The 27,617-nt window shown below is 39.7% G+C and overlaps 1 protein-coding gene across 1 annotated transcript in view; it reads right to left on the bottom strand.

Annotated features, from left to right (window-relative positions):
* Positions 1–6,520: 6,520 nt before the first annotated feature.
* LOC128647992 (survival motor neuron protein) overlaps positions 6,521–27,617 on the bottom strand; it is a 41,399-nt gene continuing 20,302 nt past the window's right edge. Inside the window, exons 9-10 of the mRNA XM_053700677.1 lie at positions 16,083–16,165; positions 6,521–6,701 (exon numbers count right to left, since the gene is read on the bottom strand). Of these exons, the coding sequence (XP_053556652.1) occupies positions 16,100–16,165 (66 nt within the window). The 3' untranslated portion in view covers positions 6,521–6,701; positions 16,083–16,099. The remainder of the gene's footprint in view (positions 6,702–16,082; positions 16,166–27,617) is intronic.

Genomic DNA, 27,617 nt, shown 5'->3' with positions numbered 1-27,617 from the left:
CTCTCCCACTTCCCCCATCCCCCAGTCATTCTGCCGAGGGAACAAGGAACAGTAGGAGAAATATCAGGGTATAAAAGGTGCCAGAAGAAAAATATAATTTGGGGGCCGCCCATCTGAGAACACGGGCGGGGGCTGTAGACTCTCCTTATACAGAAGGAAATGAAATTATCTGGTAAGCATAATTTATGTTTTCCTTCTTAATATAAGGAAAGTCCACGGCTTCATTCCTTACTGTTGGAAAACTTATACCCAAGCTCTAGAGGACACTGAATGATAACGTGAGGGACAAAAAGAGATGTGGACCCTAATCTAAGGGCACCACAGCCTGCAAGACTTGTTCATTTTATCCTGCGGTAGGAAGGCACCCTTGCCCCCTGTAATCATGGAGATAATGGAGTCCAGGCCTGGACCAAATAAAAATTTTCCCTTAAAAGGAAGGGAAAGGAGTCTAGACTTAAAAGTCATATCCGCAGACCAGGATTTCAGCCAGAGCGCCCAACGGGTCTGCACTGAAAAAACAGAAATCTTAGCATTTAGGCGAGTGATCTGCATGTTTGCATCACGAATAAAAGAATTAGCAATCCTCAAGGCCTTAATTCTTTCTTGGATAACATTGAGGGGAACCTCCACCTCGATCAAATCGGATAAGGAGTCGCACCAGTAGGCCGCAGCTCCAGCAACCGAGGCAACAGCCGCTGCCGGTTGAAACAAGTATCCCGTATGCTGAAACATTTTTCTGAGAAAAGTTTCCATCTTCTTATCCATCGGCTCTCTGAATGACGAACTATCCTCAAGTGGGACAGTAGTACGCTTGGTGTCCGTGTGGAGATAGCACCATCCACCTTAGGGACGGAACCCCACAACTCCAAGTCTGGGACCGGGAATAATTTTTTAAAGGAAGACGAAGGGGAAAAGGAAGATCCAATTCTATCCTACTCGTTCTTAATAATGTTCGCCATTTTTACAGGTACACTACCCTGTCCTCCTAAACTCAGTCTAATTTAGGAATCAAAGGTTCATCAGGAAGCTTAACCTCTGGAACCTCTAATGTAAACAGAACCTCCTTTAGAAGAAAACGTAAGTGTTCAATCTTAAATCTAAAGGCTGGTTCCTCCGCAGCAGGAGGCCTAGAGGTAGCAGACTCCGATCCAGAAAGTTCACCCTCTGAACACTCAGAGTGTGACCCATCCTTGGATAATTGAAAAACAGATAAATCCAATAAATCCCTTGATGACCCCTGGACAGGAGAGCTATGTTTAACCTTTCGCTTGCGCTTGGCAGAGCGAGGTAAAGCACTAAGGGCCTCAGACACCACTGTCTTTAACTGCGCGGTAAAGTTTGATGGTAAAAGGCTCCCTCCAGATGGAGGATCAGTTGTGCTACGGGAAGCTGCATGTGATGAGGGAGATGACTGATGGGAATGCACCTCACGGGACGGCGATTCCTCAGAGGTGGACGGCTTAGTGGTACTAAAGTGGTTAACCTTCTTAGACATAATAACTTTGTTGATGTATGTGGAACCAGAGAGGGCGGGCATACCAAGGCCTCCTCACAATATAAACAGGTATTACTATTTGGAATAGAGGGAGTACCCTCAATAATATCAGAATCTTCCATAGCTTGTGTTAATGACAGTAGAACACAGAATAAAACAATCTTTTTATTTCTCACAAAAACAGCACCTTTATACTCCCAATGGCTGGGGCACTCACCACCTCCTAGACCCAGGCAAAATAGAGAAAAAAACGTCTTCTCTGACAGCTAGCTCGGTCAGGAAAGAGGAAATGAAAGTGTGACCACACCGGTCACGTGGTTCACAAGGCAAGACCGCCCTTGTTATGAGAAAAAGCGTGCCAAGCTACAAGCTGCGCAGCGTTCAAAGTGAAAGTAAAAACCTGTGTGTTCCAGCCACATAACAAACAGTCTATGAGCCCAATGAAATCTCACACATAAAGAAGCATAAAATCAAAGCATCATATTTGATTAATCCCCACTGTTCAAAAACCTCCCTCAGGAGATATTAACCCATGATTCTATTAAGATAAAAGGAGTCACACTGTGACCCTGTCTTCTAGCGTTTTCAACATATGTAAATATTGAAACGATCTTACCAGAATCCATGCTGTGGAACAGAAACACAGCCTCTCAAGTGCAACAGTCTTGTAGCATCGCTCCTGACATGGACTTTAGTGAAGAAAAAAGCAGGCAGTGAAACTCGTCAACACTGATTGCTTAAGGAGCTGTTAGCAGGCAGTCTGGATGGGTTTACAGAAAGAATCTCCCTGCATCTCCAGACTCTTAACTTTTCATCAATGCTCTCACTGAGAGGCTGACAAGACTATTTAAAACTCGTCCCATATCGAAGGGCAGATACCCCTCCTAAGGAACAACTCTGAAATCTCCTGACACTTCTTTGCCATCCTCCTGTGACAAAAAAGGCAACGAATGACTGGGGGATGGAAGAGGTATTTAAGCCTTTGGCTGTGGTGTCTTTGCCTCCTCCTGGTGGCCAGGTTCAGTATTCCCCAACAGTAAGGAATGAAGCCGTGGACTCTCCTTATATTAAGAAGGAAATACCCAATGTTTACATGCTCTTTGCTTTTTTTGCAAGTAATAGGGCAATAAGTACAAGTAGCACTTTGCTATTTCCAAACCATTTTTTTTTTCAAAATTAGCGATAGTTACATTGTTACACAGATATCTGTCAGGAATCCCTGAATTACCCTTCACAAGTATATATTTTTTTTTAGTAGACAACCCAAAGTATTGATTTAGGCCCATTTTGGTATATTTCATGCCACCATTTCACCGCCAAATGCGATCAAATTAAACAAATCGTTAACTTTTTCACAATTTTAGGTTTCTCACAGATATTATTTTCAAACAGCTGGTGCAATCATGGCACAGATGGTTGTAAATGCTTCTCTGGGATCCCCTTTGTTCAGAAATAGCAGACATATATGGCTTTGGCATTGCTTTTTGGTAATTAGAAGGCTGCTAAATGCTGCTGCGCACCACACTTGTATTATGCCCAGCAGTGAAGGGGTTAATTAAGTAGCTTGTAGTGAGCTTGTAGGGTTAATGTTAGCTTTAGTGTAGTGTAGTAGACAACCCAAAGTATTGATCTAGGCCCATTTTGGTATATTTCATGCTACCATTTCACCGCCAAATGCGATCAAATAAAAAAAATTGTTAACTTTTTCACAATTTTAGGTTTCTCACTGAAATTATTTACAAACAGTGCAATCATGGCGCAAATGGTTGTAAATGCTTCTCTGGGATCCCCTTTGTTCAGAAATAGCAGACATATATGGCTTTGGCATTGCTTTTTGGTAATTAGAAGGCTGTGCACCACACTTGTATTATGCCCAGCAGTTAAGGGGTTAATTAGGTAGCTTGTAGGGTTAATTTTAGCTTTAGTGTAGAGATCAGCCTTCCACCTGACACATCCCACCCCCTGATCCCTCCCTGACCCCTCTTAAACAGCTCCCTTCCCTCCCCCACCCCACAATTGTCACCGCCATCTTAAGTTCTGGCAGAAAGTCTGCCAGTACTAAAATAAGGCTTTTTTTCCCCATATATATTCTGCAGTGTAGGATCCCCCCTAAGCCCACAACCTCCCTGATCCCCCCAAACAGCTTTCTATCCCTTCCCCCTCTACCTATTTGTCGCCATCTTGGGTACTGGCAGCTGTCTGCCAGTACCCAGTTTGTTACAAATTGTGCTTTTTTATGTAAAATAAATATAAACCCCCCATTTTTCTGTAGTGTAGCTGCCCCCCTCAATACACTCCCCACCTCCCCCTCCCAGATTCCTTTCCCCAACACTTATTTTCCCCCTCCCTCACCCTCCATGAGGCTCCATCACAGTAGCAGGCAGGCTACCATCGCTGGCCGATGCATTGGTTGCCTAAAAAAGGGTATTGCACGACGCCTCAACATCGAGGCATCGCTGCAATACCCTGAAAGCATCTGGAAGTGATCACGATCGCTTCCAGTGCTTGAAACCCCAGAGGATGGGTCAGGCACGTCCTTGGTCCTTAACTGTATTTTTTTGTAGGACGTACCTGACACGTCCTCGGTCACCTAGAGGTTAAGCAAAATAACTTTCTTGCTGAGTATTTGAAGTTTTACTGCTCTTTACTTTCAAGTTTTTCCTTTTATGATAGGGATTATCAGCATTTTACACTTTCTCTAAAGCAGATTGCAGTTAAAGGAACATAAAACCCAATTTTTTTCTTTCATGATTTAGATAGAACATGTAATTTTAAACAACTTTCTAATTTACTTCTATTATCTAATTTTGCTACTAGGCTTAGTAGCTGCTGATTGGTGGCAGCACATATATCCCTTCTGATTGGCTCACTTGTGTGAAATGCTTCTTCTTTTTTAACAAAGGATATATAAGGAATGAAACAAATTAGATAATAGAAGCGAATTGGGATGTTGTTTAAAATTGTATTATCTATATGAATAATTATTGAAAAATGTTGGGTTTAATGTCCCTTTAACTGTGCTGAAAGCTTGTATTTTTTTTTTATTTTATCTGCACTGTACATTAGCACACATTGTTAACATTAAATGAACAAATCTGAAATTTGCCCCAGAATTTTAATTAAATTAATTAAATTAAAATATGGGGGGGGGGGGGGAGGGTGTGTCTCGGGGGCTCTCACCACCATGAAAAAAAAATAATTTAGCAGGTAAGCATTTTCTTTTGTAAAGATTGTGAGATTACATGAGCCATTACTCCTGGGAACCTAATACCCAAGCTGTGGAATACACGAGTAATGTGGGCAGCACAAAATAATTTTTAAATATATATATATTATATATAGATATATCCTTTAAATAAAAACCCTCTTTTTGTTTAAAAAAAATCTAATGTCCAGAAACTACTGCTAACATAACTTGAATGCACTCAAAATAACCGACACGCTAAAAAAGAAAAAGTAAAAAACATAAGGTGTATATAATGAAAATGTAGGTTTCTACAGCCCAAATTTCCATGCTGAACAAATAAAGAAAAATGCTTGTCATAATAGTCCCTTGGCTATGATGTACAACACTTAGGGCTAGATTACGAGTGGCTCGCTATAGTTTGAGCATGAGCGATATCAAGTTTTTTGCGGCCGTTTGTGAGCACGTTAAATTCCACCCGTATTACCTGTAAGTTAAAAGTAAATGTGAATCCGTGAATGCAATCGCAATTTGCTCTAGAATAATTACCGTGATTACTGCTTTTACATAGGGATCCATAGGAACACGTATAAATATATGTATACATGTATTTATATGTATTTACAGACATACACACAGATATACATACAGATATACATACAGTATGTATAGAAATACACACACACATATATATATATATATATACACACACACACACAGTATATTTATATATATATATATATATATATATATATATATATATATAGAGAGAGAGAGAGAGAGAGAGAGAGAGAGAGAGCGCAAGCTGGCAGCTTTTTTTTCTTTTTCAAAACGAGGCTCCTTTAAAGTCCATTGAGGAATACAATCCTGTGTTTGCAACTTTGCAAAGTATTTTTTTCTACGCAACCGCGAGAGCACAAATATTTCTACTTGCGACCTGTAATACGTGCACAACTGGGTGCCATGGTAAAAAAAAATGAGAGCAGATAAAGCACTTGCGGGAGCCACTAATAACCTATATGTGCGAGGGCTCACATAAATAAACTACATACTTACCTATCAAGCACCCACACTGCTGGACTAAAAATGTGCAGGAAAAAACTGCTTTCAGTAGATAGCCAATCCAGTGCTGTAAATGTGACAGCAGAGCCTCTGAGTATGTAGACTATAATAATGATCCAATAGGAAGAGGCTAGGGACCTGTCCTCACGACACCTGTGGCAGCCCTGTAACTAACTCCCACTGTTTGTAATTGTGCCACTACCCAATAATCCATGAACTTTTCTCTTTCCAAACAGTAGCTCTCTGAGGGGGAAATGGGCTTCAAATCAGCCTGACAACCCCTCTCACAAATAAAACACCTGCAGCACCTTCCTCCTTGGGAGGCAAAGATAAGACCAGTTTACCAGTAAGGGTTTTTAAGGGCTCTTGGAGTTTTGGGAATCTTTGCCCTTCCCCTATTGGCCAGAGTAATGGCCCGTGGACTATTACTACCTTTCTGTACAATTGGAAAATTCATTTTTTAATTAGTTAAACTAAAAAGTTTAATTTAAAATACAAAACAAGTTTAATTAATAATTATTCTACTAAATTGTACTGTGTTGTTATATTCGTTAGAGGTTGTGCACTGCTATTCTGAATAATATATTTATAAGGAAAGACAGGGGAACATGATGGTGGTTTATGAAACCAAGAAGGCAGGGCCAAAATGGGAACCACAAGTTTAAAATTGTGCTCTTTCAAACACATGGTAGAATTTTTAGAGCTTAATGTCCCTATAGTGCTACAGATTTTATTTTACTGGCATACAATGCAGATACTAAAATACACAGAATCAAGGGTCTGGAAACAAGCTTTTCTTTTATTAATCACATTTCACAAATAATTGTATCTGGGGATCTCAGTGTCTGAGAGCACATACAGAGAGCGAAAAAAAGGGGAGAAGGTTGTCCGAAGTGCAATGAAGAACCTGATTGAGTGAGCAAATTCTGCCTTCTCCATGGGAGAGATAATCCTTGTATTCTGCAGGAAACAGATGGAGATAAGATCAAGAGATTAGAACACTGCAAACTGCTTTATAGGTATTGTTGTTGGTTACATTAATCTGTGTGTAGCTTTTCATGAGTATATGTAGCTCTGTGTGTTATCACAGTGCCTGTGTAATATTATACAATTTTCTATATTTTGTGCCAATAACTGCCACAAAGTCTAAATTTTATATAACTCTGAATACCATTATATTCCAAGTAACGTTGTTTTATGTCTTGGATCTGTATGACATAATCTCACAAGTATTAGTACTGTTTTCCTGTTTGTGGCCAGTTCCTTTTAGTTTTCTTAGCTATTGCTCTATGTTCACACACAAGGTCATTATTATTTCCTAGAATGTCCTTTTACAAATATGTATGTTATAATGTGAATAATGTTTTTGTTCTAATATTAAAATGGTTTCTGTTCCAATACACTGAAGATGAAACTGCAAGATGAGGTGTTGGTCTGAAGCAAGATCTCGTGGCACTGGCCATTTCTAAATAGCAAATATGCCATGTGCCAACGATCAGAAATAAGACCCCCAATACATAATAACATTATAAATATACATTATATATATATATATATATATATATATACACACAGGTATATATATATATATATATATACACACACACAGGTATATATATATATATATATATATATATATATATATATATATAAAAATCAGTATACTTAATTGATATAGTCACCCATGGTAAATATGCGCAAAGACGGCTGTGAAAAAAAATATTTATTGTTTAACCTTTTAGTCTTTTGTTAAAAAAAAATACACAAAATACTCTGCTCTCATGGATATCAAACAATTGCAACACTGGTTTAGGCAAAAATTTTTTTTATCTTTGTTAAATAAATGTGTGGCAATTATTGGCACCCTGTTAGTCAATACTTTGTGCTACCTCCCCTTGCCAAGATAACAGCTTTTCTCCTATAATGCCTGATGAGGTTGGAGAATACATGGCAAGGTATTTGAGACCATTCTTCCATACAGAATCTCTCCAGACCCTTCAAATTTTGAGGTTGACACTGGTGGACTCTCCTCTTCAGTTCACCCCACAAGTTTTCTATAGGGTTCAAGTCAGGGGTCTCGGATGGCCATGGCAGGACCTTGATTTTGTAATCAGTAAACCATTTTTGTGTTGATTTTGATTCTTTGTCCTGCTGGACGATCCAACCATGGCCCATTTTAAGTTTTCTAGCAGATACAGTCAGCTGTTCATTTAATATCTGTTGAGCCCATGCTTCCATGTATCCTAACAAAATGTCCAGTTCCTCTGGCAGAAAAACAGCCCCAAAACATTAAAGAGTCACCACCATATTTAACCGTGGCATGAGGTACTTTTTCATATGGCTACCTCTCTGTGTGTGCCAAACCCACCTCTGGTGTTTATTGCCAAAAAGCTCTATCATGGTTTAATCTGACCATAGAACCCGATCCCATTTGAAGTTCCAGTAGTGTCTGGCAAACCGAAGACACTTGAGTTTGTTTTTGGATGAGAGTAGAACCTTTTTTTTTAAAACCTTTCTAAACAACTTGTGGTGATGTAGGGGGCGTCAGATTGTAGTTTTGGAGATCTCTGACCCCAAGATTCAACTAACTTCTGCAATTCTCCAGCTGTGATCCTTGGAGATATTTTGCCCACTCGAACTATCCTCTTCACAGTGCGTTGAGGCAATATAGACACATCCTCTTCCAGGTTAATTCACAACATTTTCAGTTGGCTAAAACTTCTTAATTATTGCCCTGATGGTGGAAATTGGCATTTTCAATGCTTTTGTTACTTTCTTATAGCCACTTCCCATTTGGTGAAGCTCAGCAACCTTTTGACTCACATCACAGCTATATTCCTTGGCCTTAACCATATGATGAATGACTAAGTGAATTTGGCCTATGTGTTACCTCATATTCATACCCCTGTGAAACAGGAAGTCATAGCTGAACAATTTCCTGTTCCTAGTCACCCAGGTGGACTAAGAAATGTAAATTATAAATGGGAATATACTTCAAATATATTTTTCTCATATGAATTCATAGGGGTGCCAATAATTGTGCCACACATATATTTAACAAAGATTTTTTTTAATTTTTTTTTTTTTTATAAACCAGTGTTGTGTTTGCAATTGTTTGATATCCATGAGAGCAGAGTATTTTGTGCATTTTGTTAACAAAAGATCAAAATGTAAAACAATGAAGACAATTTCTCACAACCTTCTTTGCTCATATTTACCAAGGGTGCCAATATTAGTGGAGGGCACTGTGTGTATGTATGTATGTATGTATGTATGTGTGTGTGTGTGTGTGTGTGTGTATATATATATATATATATATATATATATATATATATATATATATATATACACTACAGGTAGCCCTCAGTTTACACCGGGGTTAGGTTCCAGAAGGAATGGTTGTAAATCGAAACCGTTGTAAATTTAAACCCAGTTTATAATGTAAGTCAATGGGAAGTGAGAGAGTTCGGTTCCAGGCCCCTCTCAAAATTGTCATAAGTAACACCTAATACATAATTTTCAAAGCTTTGAAATGAAGACTTCAAATGCTAAACAGCATTATAAACCTAAAAAATAATCACACAACACAGAATATATAATTAAACTAAGTTTTGAAATGAAGACTTCAAATGCTAAACAGCATTATAAACCTAATAAAATAATCACACAACACAGACTTTACTTGCATTTTTCTTCAAACAGTTCTTTCTATGCATTACAATCTGGACTAATTTATAGACAGGAAGATCTTTTTCCTTTGAAATCTGCTCTATAGCTCAGGTCTGGTTAAACTGATTAATTTCAGCTTGCTTGGCTTGCATATCTTTTCTGCAACACAAGCAGACAGCTCCACCTACTGGCTATTTTAATCAATGCACTGCTTCTCAATGCTTTTCAATAGCAGTCACATGACTGAAAAAAAAGGTTGTTATTCTGAAACGGTGTAAATTGAACCGTTGTAAACCGAGGGCTACCTATATATATATATATATATATATATATATATATATATATATATATTGTATATACAAATTTGCCTGTTTGCGGGCGTGAGATAAATTATCGCTCCACTGGCCCAAAGTGTGAAAATAACGCTAGATAGTTTTAAATACCCTGGAATATCTAATTTCTACAAATGCTGTATATACTTTTTCTGAGGCAGTTTTGAATTGGGTGGCCGCTATTTAGCTTACAGTTCAAGCAAAGCAAACATTAGTGTTAAATAATTCAATCTTTGTAGTATTTGGCCTATATTTCCTATAAATTACTTGAAAACCTATACATTTGGGGTATTCCTAAAATCAGGACAACATAATACATTTATTTGGAGGTATTTTTCTTTAGCTAAACTAGTTTTGTAGAAATGATTATAAAAAAAACTGCAAAAAAAAAATGTTCCCCCCATTTTCAGTATTACAAGGGAAAGCTTGTTTGTCTGTTAAAAAACAGTGTATAATAAGTATGGGTGGATAATTTTGGTGAAACCAATACTGAGCAAAAAATGCTAACATGACCTGTGGAAACTGGGAAAAAAACATTTGACCTTAAGGGGTTAAAACAAGGTTCTACATAATAACATATGAAATAAGAAATTTCCTCACTAAAATAAAAACAAAAAAAGTGTATTTTTGTAGCCACCACGTGTTTCAGTATCAATTTACCTCAGTCTTGTCCAACCAAAGGTCAAAATGCAGCCCTCCAGTACTTTTTATTTTGCACTCCATTTCCAGCACAGTTTGTGTATGGAAACAGGGCGGAGGGGGAGGAAAACATATTCAGTAAAAGAATTGTGTAATAGCAGTGGTATTATTCTAGTAGAAAATATGTGGTGATAGCGGTACTATTACCATGGAGATACTGGCACGAGTCCAAGGAAAAAAAACAACTCCACGTATCTAAATCATTGCTGATCTGAATTTATTTTACATTTAATTACGGTCTCAATTAGTAGTATTTATAAAATGTGCTCATTCATGATTTACCTGGATAAGTATACTTAAAGGAATAGGAAAGTCAAAAGTAAACTTGCATGATTCATATAGAAACAAGATAGTAGGTAAAGCAGTACTAATGGTAAGTACCTATAGGTGCCAAATATTTTTGTAATCAACAAGCACCTGTTAGAGGGGCAATATAGCACTAAGGAGACTCATAGATAAATGAGTTACAAAGTCTGTAACAAAAAAGAGCGCTTTACCAATGCAATAATTTAGGAAAAATTCTCCCTGAATAATACATTCATATAGAGCATGTCATTTTAAGACACTTTTAAACTCACTTCTATATTCAAATGTTCTTCGTTCTCTTTGTATCCCTTGTTGAAAAAGAATACGCACATAGCCTACATTAGTGGGAGCTAGCTGCTGATTGGTGCCTGCACACATATGTCTCTTGTGATTGACTGACTAGATGTGTTAAGCTAGCTGCCAGTAGTGCAAAGCTGTTCCTTCAGCCAGGGGCAACAAGAGAATGAAGCAAATTTGATAGTTGTTTCCAAATCATGAAAGAACATTTTTGGGTTTCCTGTCCCTTTAAAAGGACAGGAAAAAAACAAACAACAAAGGCTTATTTTCTGTTTAAATGGAGTGATAGCAAAAATGCTAAAAATTCTCCGGTATTTTGGGCAAGTTCTTCTCTGGTAGCGTAGGGGTTAAAGGGACATGAAACCTAAAATGTTTCTTTCAAGATACAAATAGAGCATACAATTTTAAACAGCTCTCCAATTTTCTTCTATTACCAAATGTACTTGGTATCCTTTGTTGAAGGAGCAGCAATGCACTACTGGGAGCTAGATGAACACAACAGGTGAGCCAATGATATATGTGCAATCAGCAGCTAGCTCCCAGTTGTGCACTGCTGCTCCTGAGCCTACCTTAATATGCTGTTCAACAAAGGGCACCAAGAGAAAAAAAGCTAATTTGCTAACATAAGTAAATTGGAAAGTTGTTTAAAAGTGCATGTTCCTGTATTAGACCAATATCTGTCTGAGCTTTCCGCAAATGTGATAAGATTGCTTTACGTTTCATCCTGGGTAAAAGAAGTCTATGCAACTCCGAGTCTAGGGAAGAAGAGGGGAGTTGTAATACTTATAGGCAAAAAAATCCAAGCAGAGACTCTACACTCTGAGGCCGACCCCGGGGGGAGATATGTAGTAGTTAAAGTGAAAATAGGTCAGGCAAAATATACAATTTGTAATGTTTATGGCCCGAATAAAACTGACCCTGAATTCTGGGACTTATTACAAACTAGACTCCTTTCTACTGTGGAAGGCCACTTAATTTTGGGGGGGGGGGACTTTAATATGGCCCCCCAATGTCCTATAGATAGACTCAGAAAAGACACTAAGTTTTTGAAACAGAAAAAGGATAATCTTGACTTTAAATTGATTAAAAAGATTAAACAGATTCTCTCCTTGCGAGATATTTGGAGATATCAGAACCCTGACACTCAAGATTTTACTTGCCTATCCAAGGCTCACAAAACTTTATCCAGAATCGATTTATTCCTGATTAGTGATCACTTGAGTTCCACAAAGATTAAATCTGAGATAATGCCAATTTTTCTATCGGACCATGGGCCCATTTCCCTTGAATTTAACTTAGCACAATCTAGACCAAAGACCTTGCGAGTCTTCTTTCCTTATTATCTTTTTACTGATCTGAAGTTTAAACAGTGGCTCAGAAATAAATTCAAGGAATATGCGCAATTTAACATTAACTATGTGGATCGGACAGATATCTTCTGGGAAACTGCTAAGGCAGTCCTTAGAGGAGAAATAACAGCATATTCCATTATTCAAAATAAAAAAAAAAAAGCAAGAGAAAAGGAAGTTTATAATTCTTTGATTAATGCCTACAACACCTATTTATTGGAAAGAACTCCCTTAAGCTGGGCAAGGTATATACAAACTAAAGCTGCGAGAGATACCTTTTACTTAACTCAGGAAACATATAATGAGCTCAGATTGCAAGCTAAATTACATAAATTTGGTAATAAGTCTGGTAAAATGTTATCTAAATTAATTAAAAGCGAGAACAAAAAATCCAATATTGATAAAATCCAACATAATGAGAAATATCTTTCTAACTCTGATGAAATTACAAATACGTTCCACCAATACTATCAACAACTTTATGCTAATACAGACTTCGACATAGACAAAGCGACTGAATTTTATAGTAAAATTATCCTTCCTAGGGTTACCTCTGAGGAGGCCGTTAGACTTAACGCCCCCATTACACGGGAAGAAATTGAAAAAATAATCTCTAAACTTTCCTTGAACAAGGCAGCTGGTCCGGATGGATTGCCCAATGAATTCTATAAAATCTTATCATCAGAGATAGTTCCTTATTTAGCTAACCTTTATAATGATATTTTTATTCATCACAAACAGCCCTCGTCCTCTTTCGCGTCCTCTCTAACCACTCTGATTTTAAAAGAGGGGAAGGACCCTACATGTAAGGAGTCCTACAGACCAATTGCATTGTTAAACTCAGATTATAAAATACTCTCCTCTATTTTAGCAATTAGACTTCAATCTATTCTATCTGCAGTAATCCATCCGGACCAAGCTGGTTTTCTTAATAATCGTAATTCGTCTGCAAAGATTAGGGAATTACTCGTGACTATGGAATATGTTCAGAGAGAGTCCTCACATGGGGCGGGGGGAGAGGACTCCCCGGACCTGGCCATTTTGTCAATTGATGCGGAAAAAGCTTTCGACTTGGTAGTTCATAAACACTTAATTTTTTCATTAGCAAGGTTTGGGATTGAAGGGAATTTCCCTAAATTCGTGGAGAGCCTCTATAGTCACTCTTTCACGAGTCTGATTATTAACGGTGATATCTCCCCACCAATTGCATTAAAGAGGGGCACTCGTCAGGGCTGTCCTCTCTCCCCGCTCCTTTTTGACTTAGCTATAGAACCCTTAGCAATTAGGATCAGGAGCTCATTGGAGGGCATAAAAGTTAGGAGTCATGAAATGAAAGTCGGATTATATGCGGATGACCTACTTATATATATATATCTAGTACAGCACAAAATATTCCAAAACTCCTGCAGATTACTGACCATTTTGGGGTATTCTCAGGATACAAAGTAAATGCGATAAAATCGGAACTAATTTGGCTCAGGAAAAACAAGACCAGCAAGACAGACTTACCCTTCAGAGTAGTATCGGATTCATTGAAATATTTGGGAATTAAAATACCAATTAATTTAAAAGACCTATATAAGATGAACATAACTCCAATGTTAAGTTTTATCAAAGAAAGGCTTAAGGCCTGGCAAAACTTACCACTTTCAATATCTGGCCGATCAGCCCTATTTAAAATGATCCTTCTCCCAAAATTGCTTTATATTTTACAGAATGTCCCATTAATCTTATTTGAGAAAGATATACGTTCAATGAATACATCAATCAGGCAATTTATATGGCAGGGGAAAAGGGCCAAAATTGCCCTCTCTAAATTAATGGTGCCAAGAGAACTGGGAGGAGTAGCACTGCCGAATTTAAGATTTTATAATCTTTGTTTCTTGGCCCGCATAATAGCGGACTGGTTTTCTACCAAGAACTATGTCTTAAATAATGACCTTGAATATAATATATGTGATCCTTACTCTCCAATAGCCCTGGCACATACGAATCCTAAAGATCTACCCAGAAGCATAAAGGAACTTAAATCTATTTTAAACCCGATTAAAGCTTGGTTCAAAATATCCAAATCTCTTTCTATATGCCCCATGGTATCAAAACATCTTCCTTTAACTAGAAATCCGAATTTTCAACCAGGACTGGATTCAGTTATTTTTAATAGATGGTATAACAAGGGGCTGGATAGGGTGATCTACTTTATCAACCAGGAGAGAAAATGTGTTAAATCCTTTGAGGAGTTGCGTATTGAATTTAATTTGTTAAACAAAGATTTTTACGCATATTTACAGATAAGACACTATATTACAGAGCTTATACACAAGATTGGATGGAACTGGACCTTGCGAAGCTTAGAAACCTGGTTAACGATAACCAAAAATTCCTCCATGTCTATTGCCCCATGTTATTATTCACTGAATCTTAACAAGGCCACCCCGATATTGGAGAAGCTGGCAGGGTCCTGGGACACTTTAATTCCACACAGTAACATCAACTCGAAAACTATCCAATTTTCAGTTAACAAAGTAATAAAAACAACATCTTCATCCAATTGGTGAGATGCTCATTTGAAACTTTTGCATATGGCATATTTCACCCCGGAAAGAGGCCTCAGAGTCCGTAATCACCAATTTAATAAATGCCCCAAATGTTCTTATTTTGCTGCTGATATAATTCATATGTTCTGGCAATGTCCTAGAGTGAGTAATGTATGGAGTAAGCTAGAATACTGGTTTAAGAATAAACTTAAAATTTAACAAATAGCTCTTTCATTGTTTCAGATTATATTCTGTCTAAAATCTGAAAAAGGGTGACAGCCTAATGAGAAATTAGTTAATCTATCTATCTTAGCCACCAGATATCTGCTCTGCCAGAAATGGAAGACGAGGTCGGTACCAACTATTGTTGAAATCAGGGATCATCTAAAGAAACAATGTGTTTTAGAACAGAAAAATACTAATATAGATAATGAACCTGATGTAAAGAATTTTTTTGATAAATGGGCACCATTTATTAAGATTTTCCCTGAGAGAGAAATCGATTACTTAATTTCTCCATTTAAGAATTCGGAGTTAATATTATTGGGTATTTGGTGATTTAGGGAGGGTTTGAGAGAACCGGGATTTTCTTCCCTTCCAATTCTTCCCTTTTTTTTTTTTTTTTTTCTCCCCTTCCTTCCCCCCTCCCTTCCCCCCTTTTAATTTTTTATTTTTTTTATTTTCCTTGGTTTTTTTTCTTTTTATATATAAATAAAATACCCCAACAATGAGTAATATGAAGATAGGCAGATGGCTCAGGTTTAACCGATTAAGTATATGATGGGTAATATGCAATTTTGGTTGATAATCATTACTTTTTCTCCTTTGTTTTTTTTTTTTGTTTTTTTTGTTTGTTTATGAACTGTAAGATTGTGGCTTTTTGTTTTCATGGAACTTGTACTCATTGTTGGATATAAATAAATGGTTAAAAAAAAAGTGCATGTTCTGTCTGAATCATGAGTGCTTTTGAAAGATTAACTTTTACTTTACTGCCCCTTTGACAGTAAAAAGTCACTAGCTACAGCACAAACTATTTGGGTGGCAACTGTTGTGCGTATCCAAACAAACTGTGACTTATTAATCAAAATATCTTATTAGTAAAAATGTAATTTCCATTACATTTCATTACTTCCCCTTTAAATATTGACTTACCTGATCATGCTGCTCTTCTATTTTCTCCTAGGTCCTTTTTTCAGGTTAGGTCTCAAAGCCTCTGCCCGGCCCTGCTTTAGACCCTGTAAAACAGGTACAATAATATTAAATGAGAGAGTGGGCCTAATGGAGACTTGTGATTGTGAAGAAGATGGTAGATGGGAATGTGGGAAGGAACTTTGAATTCCAAGAGTGAATGATCAAGAGCGAAAAACAAAGATGGTAAATGGAATACGATATGGTGAAAAAAGGAAATTTATGCTTACCTGATAAATTTGTTTCTTTACGATATGACGAGTCCACCGATTTCATCCTTACTTATGGGATATTGCCTCCTGGTCAGCAGGAGGAGGCAAAGAGCTCCACAGCAGAGCTGCATAAATAGCTCCTCCCTTCCCTCCCACTCCAGTCTTTCGACCGAAGTTAGGAAGAGAAAGGAAAAGCCAAGGAGCAGAGGTGACTGGAGTTTAACAAAAATAAAAACCTGACTTTAGAAAAAAACGACAGGGTGGGCTGTGGACTCATATCGTAAAAGAAACAAATTTATCAGGTAAGCATAAATTTCCTTTTCTTTTACAAGATATTACGAGTCCACAGATTTCATCCTTACTTATGGGATACAATACCAAAGCTATAGGACACGGATGAAAGGGAGGGACAAGACAGGAACCTAAACGGAAGGCACCACTGCTTGAAGAACCTTTCTCCCAAAAACAGCCTCAGACGAGGCAAAAGTATCAAATTTGGAAAAAGTGTGAAGAGACGACCAAGTTGCCGCCTTGCAAATCTGTACAAACGAAAGCATCATTTTTAAATGCCCATGAGGAAGCCACAGCCCTAGAAGAATGAGCCGTAATTCATTCTGGAGGCTGCTGTTCAGCAGTCTCATATGTAACACGGATGATACTCTTCAGCCAAAAAGAAAGAGAGGTAGCTTTCTGACCCCTACGTTTCCCAGCAAAAACAACAAATAATGAAGATGTTTGACGAAAGTCCTTAGTCGCCTGCAAGTAGAACTTCAAGGCACGGACTACGTCCAAATTATGTAACAGACGCTCCTTCTTAGAAGAAGGGTTAGGACACAAGGAAGAAACAACAATTTCCTGATTAATATTCTTGTTAGAAACAACCTTAGGAAGAAAACCAGCACCTAGATTTAGAGTTCTGCGTTAGCCGTCAAAAGCAGCGTTAAGGGCTCCTAACGCTGATTTTTAACGCCCGCTGGTATTTAGAGTCAGTCAGGAAAGGGTCTAACGCTCACTTCCGAGCCGCGACTTTTCCATACCGCAGATCCCCTTACGCCAATTGCGTAGCCTATCTTTTCAATGGGATCTTCATAACGCCGGTATTTAGAGTCTTGGCTGAAGTGAGAGGTAGAGCCTCTACCGACAAGACTCCAGCCGCAGAAAAAAGTCAGTAGTTAAGAGCTTTATGGGCTAACGCTGGTTTATAAAGCTCTTAACTACTGTGCTCTAAAGTACACTAACACCCATAAAAAAACCTATGTACCCCTAAACCGAGGTCCCCCCACATCGACGCCACTATAATACATTTTTTTACCCCTAATCTGCCGACCGCACACCGCCGCCACCTACATTATCCCTATGTACCCCTAATCTGCTGCCCCTAACATCGCCGACACCTACATAATATTTATTAACCCCTAATCTGCCCCCCCCCCCAACGTCGCCGCTACCTTACCTACACTTATTAACCCCTAATCTGCAAACCGGACCTAGCCGCTACTCTAATAAATGTATTAACCCCTAAACCGCCTCACTCCCGCCTCAAAAACCCTATAATAAATATAATTAACCCCTAATCTGCCCTCACTAACATCGCCGACACCTAACTTCAAGTATTAACCCCTAATCTGCCGACCGGACCTCGCCACTACTCTAATAAATGCATTAACCCCTAAAGCTAAGTCTAACCCTAACCTTAACACCCCCCTAAATTAAATATAATTTTAATCTAACAAAATAAATTAAATATTATTAACTAAAGTCTTCCTATTTAAAACTAAGTACTTACCTGTAAAATAAATCCTAACCTAAGTTACAATTAAACCTAATACTACACTATCAATAAATTAATTAAATCAATTAACTACAAGTACCTACAATTAAATAAACTAAACTAAACTACAAAAAAAACAAACACTAAATTACAAAAAATAAAAAAAATTACAAGAATTTTAAGCTAATTACACCTACTCTAAGCCCCCTAATAAAATAACAAAGCCCCCCAAAATAAAAAAAATTCCCTACCCTAATCTAAATTAAAATAGTTAACAGCTCTATTACCTTACCAGCCCTTAAAAGGGCTTTTTGCGGGGCATGCCCCAAAGAAATCAGCTCTTTTGCCTGTAAAAAACCCCCACAATACCACCCCCCAACATTACAACCCACCACCCACATACCCCTAATTTAACATAAACCCCCCTTAAATAAACCTAACACTACCCCCCTGAAGATCTCCCTACCTTGAGTTGTCTTCACTCAGCCGAGCATCGATGGACCAAAAGAAGACATCCGTAGCGGCAGAAGTCTTCATCCTATCCAGGCAGAAGAGGACATCCGGACCGGCAGACGTCTTCATCCAAGCGGCATCTTCTATCTTCATCCATCCGACGAGGAGGGGCTCCATCTTCAAGACCTCCGGCACAGAACATCCTCTTCCTACCGACGAATGAAGGTTCCTTTAAGTGACGTCATCCAAGATGGCGTCCCTCGAATTCCGATTGGCTGATAGCCAATTGGAATTAAGGTAGGAAAAATCTGATTGAATCAGCCAATCAGATTCAAGTTCAATCCGATTGGCTGATCCAATCAGCCAATCAAATTGAGCTTGCATTCTATTGGCTGTTCCGATCAGCCAATAGAATGCGAGATCAATCTGATTGGCTGATTGGATCAGCCAATCCGATTGAACTTGAATCCGATTGGCTGATTCAATCAGCCAATCAGATTTTTCCTACCTTAATTCCGATTGGCTGATAGAATCCTATCAGCCAATCGGAATTCGAGGGATGCCATCTTGGATGACGTCACTTAAAGGAACCTTCATTCGTCGGTAGTCGTCGGTAGGAAGAGGATGTTCCACGCCGGAGGTCTTGAAGATGGAGCCGCTCCTCGTCAGATGGATGAAGATAGAAGATGCCGCTTGGATGAAGATGTCTGCCGGTCCGGATGTCCTCTTCTGCCCGGATAGGATGAAGACTTCTGCCGCTCCGGATGTCTTCTTTTGGTCCATCGGTGCTCGGCTGAGTGAAGACGACTCAAGGTAGGGAGATCTTCAGGGGGGTAGTGTTAGGTTTATTTAAGGGGGGTTTGGGTTAGAGTAGGGGTATGTGGGTGGTGGGTTGTAATGTTGGGGGGTGGTATTGTGTTTTTTTTTTTACAGGCAAAAGAGCTGATTTCTTTGGGGCATGCCCCGCAAAAAGCCCTTTTAAGGGCTTGTAAGGTAATAGAGCTGTTAACTATTTTAATTTAGATTAGGGTAGGGAATTTTTTTATTTTGGGGGGCTTTGTTATTTTATTAGGGGGCTTAGAGTAGGTGTAATTAGCTTAAAATTCTTGTAATGTTTTTTTATTTTTTGTAATTTAGTTTAGTTTATTTAATTGTAGGTACTTGTAGTTAATTGATTTAATTAATTTATTGATAGTGTAGTGTTAGGTTTAATTGTAACTTAGGTTAGGATTTATTTTACAGGTAATTTTGTAATTATTTTAACTAGGTAGCTATTAAATAGTAAATAACTATTTAATAGCTATTGTACCTAGTTAAAATAAATACAAAGTTGCCTGTAAAATAAATATAAATCCTAAAATAGCTACAATATAATTATTCATTATATTGTAGCTATAGTAGGGTTTATTTTACAGGTATTTAGTTTTAAATAGGAAGACTTTAGTTAATAATATTTAATTTATTTCGTTAGATTAAAATTATATTTAATTTAGGGGGGTGTTAGGGTTAGACTTAGCTTTAGGGGTTACTACATTTATTAGAGTAGCGGCGAGGTCCGGTCGGCAGATTAGGGGTTAATACTATTTATTATAGGGTTTGTGAGGCGGGAGTGCGGCGGTTTAGGGGTTAATACATTTATTATAGTGGCGGCGAGGTCCAGTCGGCAGATTAGGGGTTAATAAGTGTAGGTAGGTAGCGGTGACGTGGGGGGGGCAGATTAGGGGTTAATAAATAGAATATAGGGGTCGGCGATGTTAGGGGCAGCAGATTACCGCTACCGTAAGCAACGCTGGTATTGAGAGTTGAAGTTGCTGTAAATATGCCTGTACGCTCCCTTTTTGGAGCCTAGCGCAGCCCTTCAGAGAACTCTAAATACCAGCGTTATTTAAAAGGTGCGGGGGGAAAAAAACATGCGTAGCTAACGCACCCATTTGGCCGCAAAACTCTAAATCTAGGCGCAGGTTTGGTACGTAACACCACCTTATCCGAATGGAAAATAAGATAAGGAGAATCACATTGCAATGCCGAAAGCTCAGAAACTCTGCGAGCAGAAGAAATAGCAACCAAAAACAAAACTTTCCAAGATAATAACTTAATATCTATGGAATGCATAGGTTCAAACTAAATTCAAACTCCAAGGAGGAGCAATTGGTCTAAACACAGGTCTGATTCTAGTCAGGGCCTGACAAAAAGATTGCACAACTGGAACATCTGCCAGACGCTTGTGCAGCAGAATAGACAAAGCAGAAATCTGTCCTTTTAAGGAACTAGCTGACAACCCTTTCTCCAATCCTTCTTGGAGAAAAGATAAAATCCTGGGAATCCTAACCCTACTCCATGAGTAGCCCTTGGATTCGCACCAATAAAGATATTTACGCCATATCTTATGGTAAATATTTCTAGTAACAGGCTTACGTGCCTGGATCAAGGTATCAATGACCGAATCAGAGAACCCTCGCTTAGATAAAATCAAGCGTTCGAACGAAATGATGGGGGCGGAGCCATCAACCAAACATGGAGGACATGTTTCACAGAGCTCCTGAAGAAAAGCATGTAATATAATGATTAACTGGAGCTACATATATGCAATTTTATCTAAAATTGTCCCTGTGCAGATAGGTTTACCCCTACAATACCGGGGGACCTCCTTACTTTGTTTTTCTTACTGGGCTATACTACATACTGCCGTCGTGTCTTGAGAAATGCCCAGGCATCTGAGGCCTACAGCAGTAATGGCAACCCACATCGAAGAAAACTCCTCAACCATTTGCACAGCTTTGCGGGAGCTAACTATGCAAATATCAGCTGGATTTGATGCCCTCTCAGACTGTCTAAAGACCGCTATGGCACAACCGTCGCTCTCGATTGGGAACAGACTGGACAATACAGACCTCCCGTCCGATACAGCTCAGCTCTCTCTATGTGTGGTGCAGATATTTGAGGCTAGAATAGATCTCAGTGAGGATATACCTAGTGTTCCTGCAAGCTTTACCCCACCTAACAGTGAACTTAAACTGGAGGATGAAGTCGGCACAAGAGACCGCAAGTCTGAACTTTTAATTGCGCAGAGAGAACTCCCTCCGTCAATCCGGCTACTGCACCTCCCTTCTGCGCCGAGAATCCTGAGGGAGCCTATCCCGCAAGTTTGCAGCGCCACATCCAGCTACATGGTGAGAGTGCTGCTTCAAAAACCTTTACGGGGCACTGAGACCCAGCGGAGCAACAACGGTTACACTTACTCTGCAATCGCTAATTTGGGAAACTGGAGTGGGCTAGGACTTTGGCCTCGGTGTAGTAGTGGCCTAAGGCGGGATCACACCGTAACAACATTGAACACCCAGGTACGGCTATCGTCAAGATCCGGCAGGCTGGATTCCACATGCTACATTCACATGGTGCGGAGCTCTTTTGATCCAGGAGGCCCCTCTTCTTGCTCGCTCTCAGATCTACACTATACGGCTGATGGACACTGGCAAGGCCGTTTAAATTACTCGCTATCAGACCCTTGGCCTCGAGGCGTGAAGATGTTTCTGAGACCTTTTGCAAGCTGACTTGGACTTTTCTGGTCATCACATACGGACTGGCTCAACAGCTGAAGTGTGGTATAGGTTGAATGTGGTATTCCCACTTAATACTCTATATGGGGCCTCTGGTTATGTTGTTGTTGTTTGAAAATTCTATTTACGTGCTACACAGTAATTTCTCTACTTTATTCTCCACTACTCAGTGTTTATATGAGTCCTTACTCTGTTAACTTTACTTTTGCCTTGTCACTGCATATATTTCTCTGGGGGCTGCTAGACACTTGCACATGATTTGGGGTAGCCTGCTTGATGTCGCAGGATATCATCTCTCAAATAGACTACCCATAATAAGCATGTATGATTCTGCCTTGACAAGTAGAAATATTATAACGTTTAACTAGCTGAATATTACTAATGTATTTATGGTGCAACAAACAAATTAGTTACCTCTTTACCCTATACCTCTCTAGCTTTTTATGGTATGTGATGATGTCTGAGATATGCTTTTTTACTTTACATTAGAACCCTAGACGTCTATGTCCTGTGTTTTGGTGGGCCGCTTTTGAAGATCCTACCATCTCTATCACGACCTCTAATGTATACCTATTTCCTAAATGATGCCTCCATAACAGATTATCTATATATGCAGGCTGCTCATGTACTCATATCCAGGTGCTCCATGGGGATTGTAATTGCATTTTTATAAGGTCAATTAGGCTTCTGGATATCACACTACACTCTTAGGCAGATCTCTACAGCTTGGGTAATCAGCTATTAATACCCCATTATCTCCCTCATTACGCAGGCAGCTCTAGCTGAAATCCACACCATCCTTACCATCATGAGGACTTGGTTTTTTCCCATTTCATATACCTTCATTCACCCCCAAAATACTATAGTTTAGTCAAATAAAAGTATATGTGTTTTTTCCCCCTAAATCACAGTCAGCTCAACTTTTTATCCTATACACTCCCTTCCAGCGGGAGTTTTCTACACTCCTAAGGTATATACTAAAACAAACATCACTCTGTCATGAGTTGCTCTTAGTCTTTTGTTTATCATGAAAATGAGGCTCTTTGCCCCCTGTTCACGTGTATCTAATAGGAGCAACTTGTTATGATTCCCTATAATTTGTCAATCCTTCAAAAATAAATACACCTCTATTATAATTAATATACCATTCTATAGGAAGTATAATCTACCAGGGTTGTTTAAATTCTATCATTTTATCATTTTATTATGTATCTACATAGGAAACAAAACAAAATGGAAAAGAGGGAACGCCAGAACGTGATTATTTTATATTATACTGGAGACTTTAGGAATGTACAAGCCCGTGATATATAATGTATTTACTCTTTGTATAATGTTTATTGTGCTTTAATTTTGTACTCCTGGTATCCCTCAATAAAAAACTTTGATTCTCAAAAAAAAAAAAAAAATCAAGCGTTCAATCTCCAAGCAGTCAGCTGCAGAGAAACTAGATTCGGATGATGGAAGGGTCCCTGAATGAGAAGGTCCTGCCTCAATGAAAGCTTCCACAACAGCAGAGATGACATGTCCATCAGATCGGCATACCAAGTCCTGCGAGGCCACGCAGGAGCAATGAGAATCACCGAAGCCCTCTCCTGTTTGACTCGAGCAATCAACCGGGGAAGGAGATTAAATGGAGGGAGCACATAAGCTAGGTTGAACGACCAAGGCGCTGCCAAGGCATCTATCAGTTTGGCCTGAGGATCCCTGGACCTGGATCCGTATCTCGGGAGCTTGGCATTCTGACGAGATGCCATAAGATGCAGCTCCGGTCTGCCCCATTTGAGAATCAGGGTGGCAAAGACCTCCGGGTGGAGTTCCCACTCCCCCGGATAAAACGTCTGTCTGCTCAAAAAATCCGCTTCCCAGTTTTCTACTCCTGGGATGTAGATTGCTGACAGATAACAAGAGTGAGCCTCCGCCCACCGAATTATCCTGGATACTTCTGTCATTGCCAAGGAACTCCTTGTTCCTCCCTGATGATTGATGTAAGCCGCCGTTGTGATGTTGTCCAACTGAAATCGGATGAACTTTGCCGAAGCCAACTGAGACCAAGCCTGAAGAGCATTGAATATTGCCCTCAACTCCAGAATATTGATTGGAAGTAGAGACTCTGACCGAGTCCACACACCCTGAGCCTTCCGGGATATTCCAGACTGCACCCCATCCTAGTAGACTGGCGTCCGTTGTCACTATCACCCATGAGGGTCTGTGGAAGCATGTCATTTGGGACAGATGATCCTGTGACAACCACCAAAGAAGAGAGTCTCTTGTCTCCTGATCCAGATCTATCTGAGGAGACAAATTTGCATAATCTCCATTCCACTGTCTGAGCATGCTCAGTTGTAGAGGCCTGAGATGAAAACGAGCAAACGGAATGATGTCCATTGCTGCCACCATCAATCCAATTACCTCCATGCACTGAGCCACTGATGGCCGAGGATTGCACTGAAGGGCTCGGCATGTATTCAGAATGTTTAACTTTCTGACTTCCGTCAAGAAGATTTTCATGGATATAGAATCTATTAGAGTTCCCAGGAAAGGAACCCTTGTCTGTGGAATTAGTGGAACTTTTTTCTAGATTCACCTTCCACCCGTGAGTCCTTAGAAAGGACAGAACCATGTCGGTATGAGACTTTGTGAGTTAATAAGACGACGCCTGGATCAGAATATGGTCCATATAAAGCGCCACTGCAATGCCCCGCAGTCTGAGAACCGCTAGCAGAGACCCTAGAACCTTCGTGAAGATCCTGTGTGCCGTGGCCAGCCCAAAGGGAAGAGCCACAAACTGAAAATGTTTGTCCAGGAAGGCAAACCTTAGGAACTGGTGATGATCTTTGTGGATAAGAATATGAAGATATGAATCCTTTAAGTCCACGGTAGTTATATATTGACCCTCCTGGATCAATGGAAGAATTGTCCGAATAGTCTCCATCTTGAAGGATGGAACTCTGAGAAACTTGTTTAGACTCTTGAGATCTAAAATGGGTCGGAACGTTCCCTCTTTTTTGGGAACCACAAAAAGATTTGAGAAAAACCCCTGCCCCTGTATTGGAACGGGACAAATTACTCCCATGGTGGAGAGGTCTTCAACACAACGTAAGACAATCGTGAAAGATTGTACAGACAATCGTGAAAGAAGGAACCTTCCCCTTGGGAAAGAATTTCTGAACTCCAACTGACACCCTTGAGACACAATTTCTAGTGTCCAGGGATCGTGAACGTCTCTTATCCAAGCTTGGACAAAGAGAGAAAGTCTGCCCCCTACTAAATCCGGTCCCGGATCGGGGGCCGCCCCTTCATGCTGTCTTGGGAGCTGCAGCGGGCTTCTTGGGTTGCTTACCCTTGTTCCAAGCCTGGTTGGGTCTCCAGGTGGCTTTGGCTTGAGAATAGTTCCCTTCCTGTTTAGCGGCAGAGGAAGGGGGGACTCCTTTGAAATTACAAAATGAACGAAAATTACTCTGTCGTCCCCTTTGCTTAGATGTCTTGTCTTGAGGGAGGAGATGACCCTTACCTCCCGTAATATCAGAAATGATTTATTTCAAATCAGGCCCGAACAGGGTCTTTCCCTTGAAAGGAATAGCCAAAAGCTTTGATTTAGAGGACACATCCGCAGACCAAGATTTTAACCATAAGGCTCTGCGCGCTAAAATGGAAAATCCTGAATTCTTAGCCGCCAATTTGGCGATCTGAAAGGCGGCATCCGTAATAAAAGAATTAGCCAGCTTAAGGGCCTTAATTCTATCTATTATTTCTTCTATAGGAGTCTCAGTTTTAAGGGACTCTTCTAGAGCGTCAAACCAAAAGGCAGCCGCAGTTGTGACTGTTACAATGCAGTCAGTCGGTTGTAATAGAAACCCTTGATGAATATATAGCTTTTTTAAAAGACCCTCCAACTTTTTATCCATAGGGTCCTTGAAAGCACAACTGTCCTCAATAGGGATAGTCATACGCTTAGCCAAGGTAGAGATAGCTCCCTCCACCTTAGGGACTGTCTGCCAAGAGTCCCGAACGGTGTCAGCTATAGGGTACATTTTCCTAAAAATATGGGAAGGGGAGAACAGGATACCCGGTCTCTCCCATTCCCTTGTAATAATTTCCAAAATTCTCTTAGGAACCAGAAACACATCGGAATAAGAAGGGACCTCTAAGTGTTTGTCCATCTTACTCAATTTCTCTGGCGGGACCACAATAGAGTCACAGTCGTCCAGAGTCACCAAAACCTCTCGTAGCAAAAGGCGGAGGTGTTCAAGTTTAAATCTGAAGGACATGACGTCCGAATCTGTCTGGGGTAATGCACTTCCTGAATCAGACAGTTCCCCCTCAGACAAGGCCTCCCTACCCCCCAATTCAGAGCCCTAGAAAGGTATATCGGAGATAGCCATTAAAGCATCAGAAGTTGCAGGGACCACGTGGGCCTCTGTCCTGCTGCGTTTGCCTTGTAACACTGGCAACTTAGATAAAACTTCTGTAAGAGTGTTTGACATAACTGCAGCCATATCCTGCAAAGTAAATGAAGTAGACGCCGTTGAAGAACCTGGCGTTACCTGAGCGGGCATTAAAGGCTGTGACGTTTTGGGAGAAAGATGCGGCATACCCTGATCTTCATCAGTCTGAGGACATTCATTAGATAAATCTTTATTAAAGAAAATTTGTTCTCTACACTGTAAAGCCCTCTCAATACATGGGGGACCAAAGTGTAACTGGGGGTTCCACAATGGCATCTAAACACATAAGACAAGTAGTTTGTTCAAGGTCATCCATTTTGATAACCTAAACAGAAAAATGCAAGCTTGGTCAGAAGCACTGAAAATATATAAGTTTTGTAAAGTACTGTGTCTTTAAGAAAAACGTTATTTGAACAAAGCTCGATATATATGCCAGAGAGCAATTGTTTTCACATTCCCATATTAGTGACGTCTCCGTGCAGGAAGACACTGTTATTACACTGTTATTTCACAGAACAAAATCAGAAACTTATCAGTCACCTCGCCGCAGCTCTGCTGCGGCTCCTACCTGCTTCCACTGACCAAGGATAAAGTCCCTGAACCGGCGTGCCTAAGATCACTTGTGTGAGTCGCAGAAACAAGTGTACCTAGGAGCCGTAATGGCAATCGGAACAACTGCGCTAAAGCGCACCAATACAATGCCCCGCCCATCGTGGGCGTCAGAGCCCGGGAAAATATGAAATACGCCCATACAGGGCAAAGCCACGGAGTCTGTTAGGCACTAAACTCCTACAGCTCCGTAACTCTCCCAACATCAGCCCTTTCTAACATTAAAAGAGAAATCTCCCGTAAATACAATACATGTCAAAATAACATCTCAGCGCTTCTAGGATAAGTTAGTAATGCTAGAGTGTCTGAATAAAGTTTTCACATACTTCTTTCTTACATCCCAGCGCTTCTAGGGTAATTTCAGTCATACTAGAGTGTCTGGATAAAGCTCTATGTCGGTTCTCATACTTCTTATCACTAATGAGGACCGACATAATAGCGACAGAAAG

This window comes from Bombina bombina, chromosome 2 (genome assembly GCF_027579735.1).
Source record: "Bombina bombina isolate aBomBom1 chromosome 2, aBomBom1.pri, whole genome shotgun sequence".
NCBI classification, from domain to species: domain Eukaryota; kingdom Metazoa; phylum Chordata; class Amphibia; order Anura; family Bombinatoridae; genus Bombina; species Bombina bombina.
This window is presented reverse-complemented; position numbering and strand designations above follow the sequence as displayed.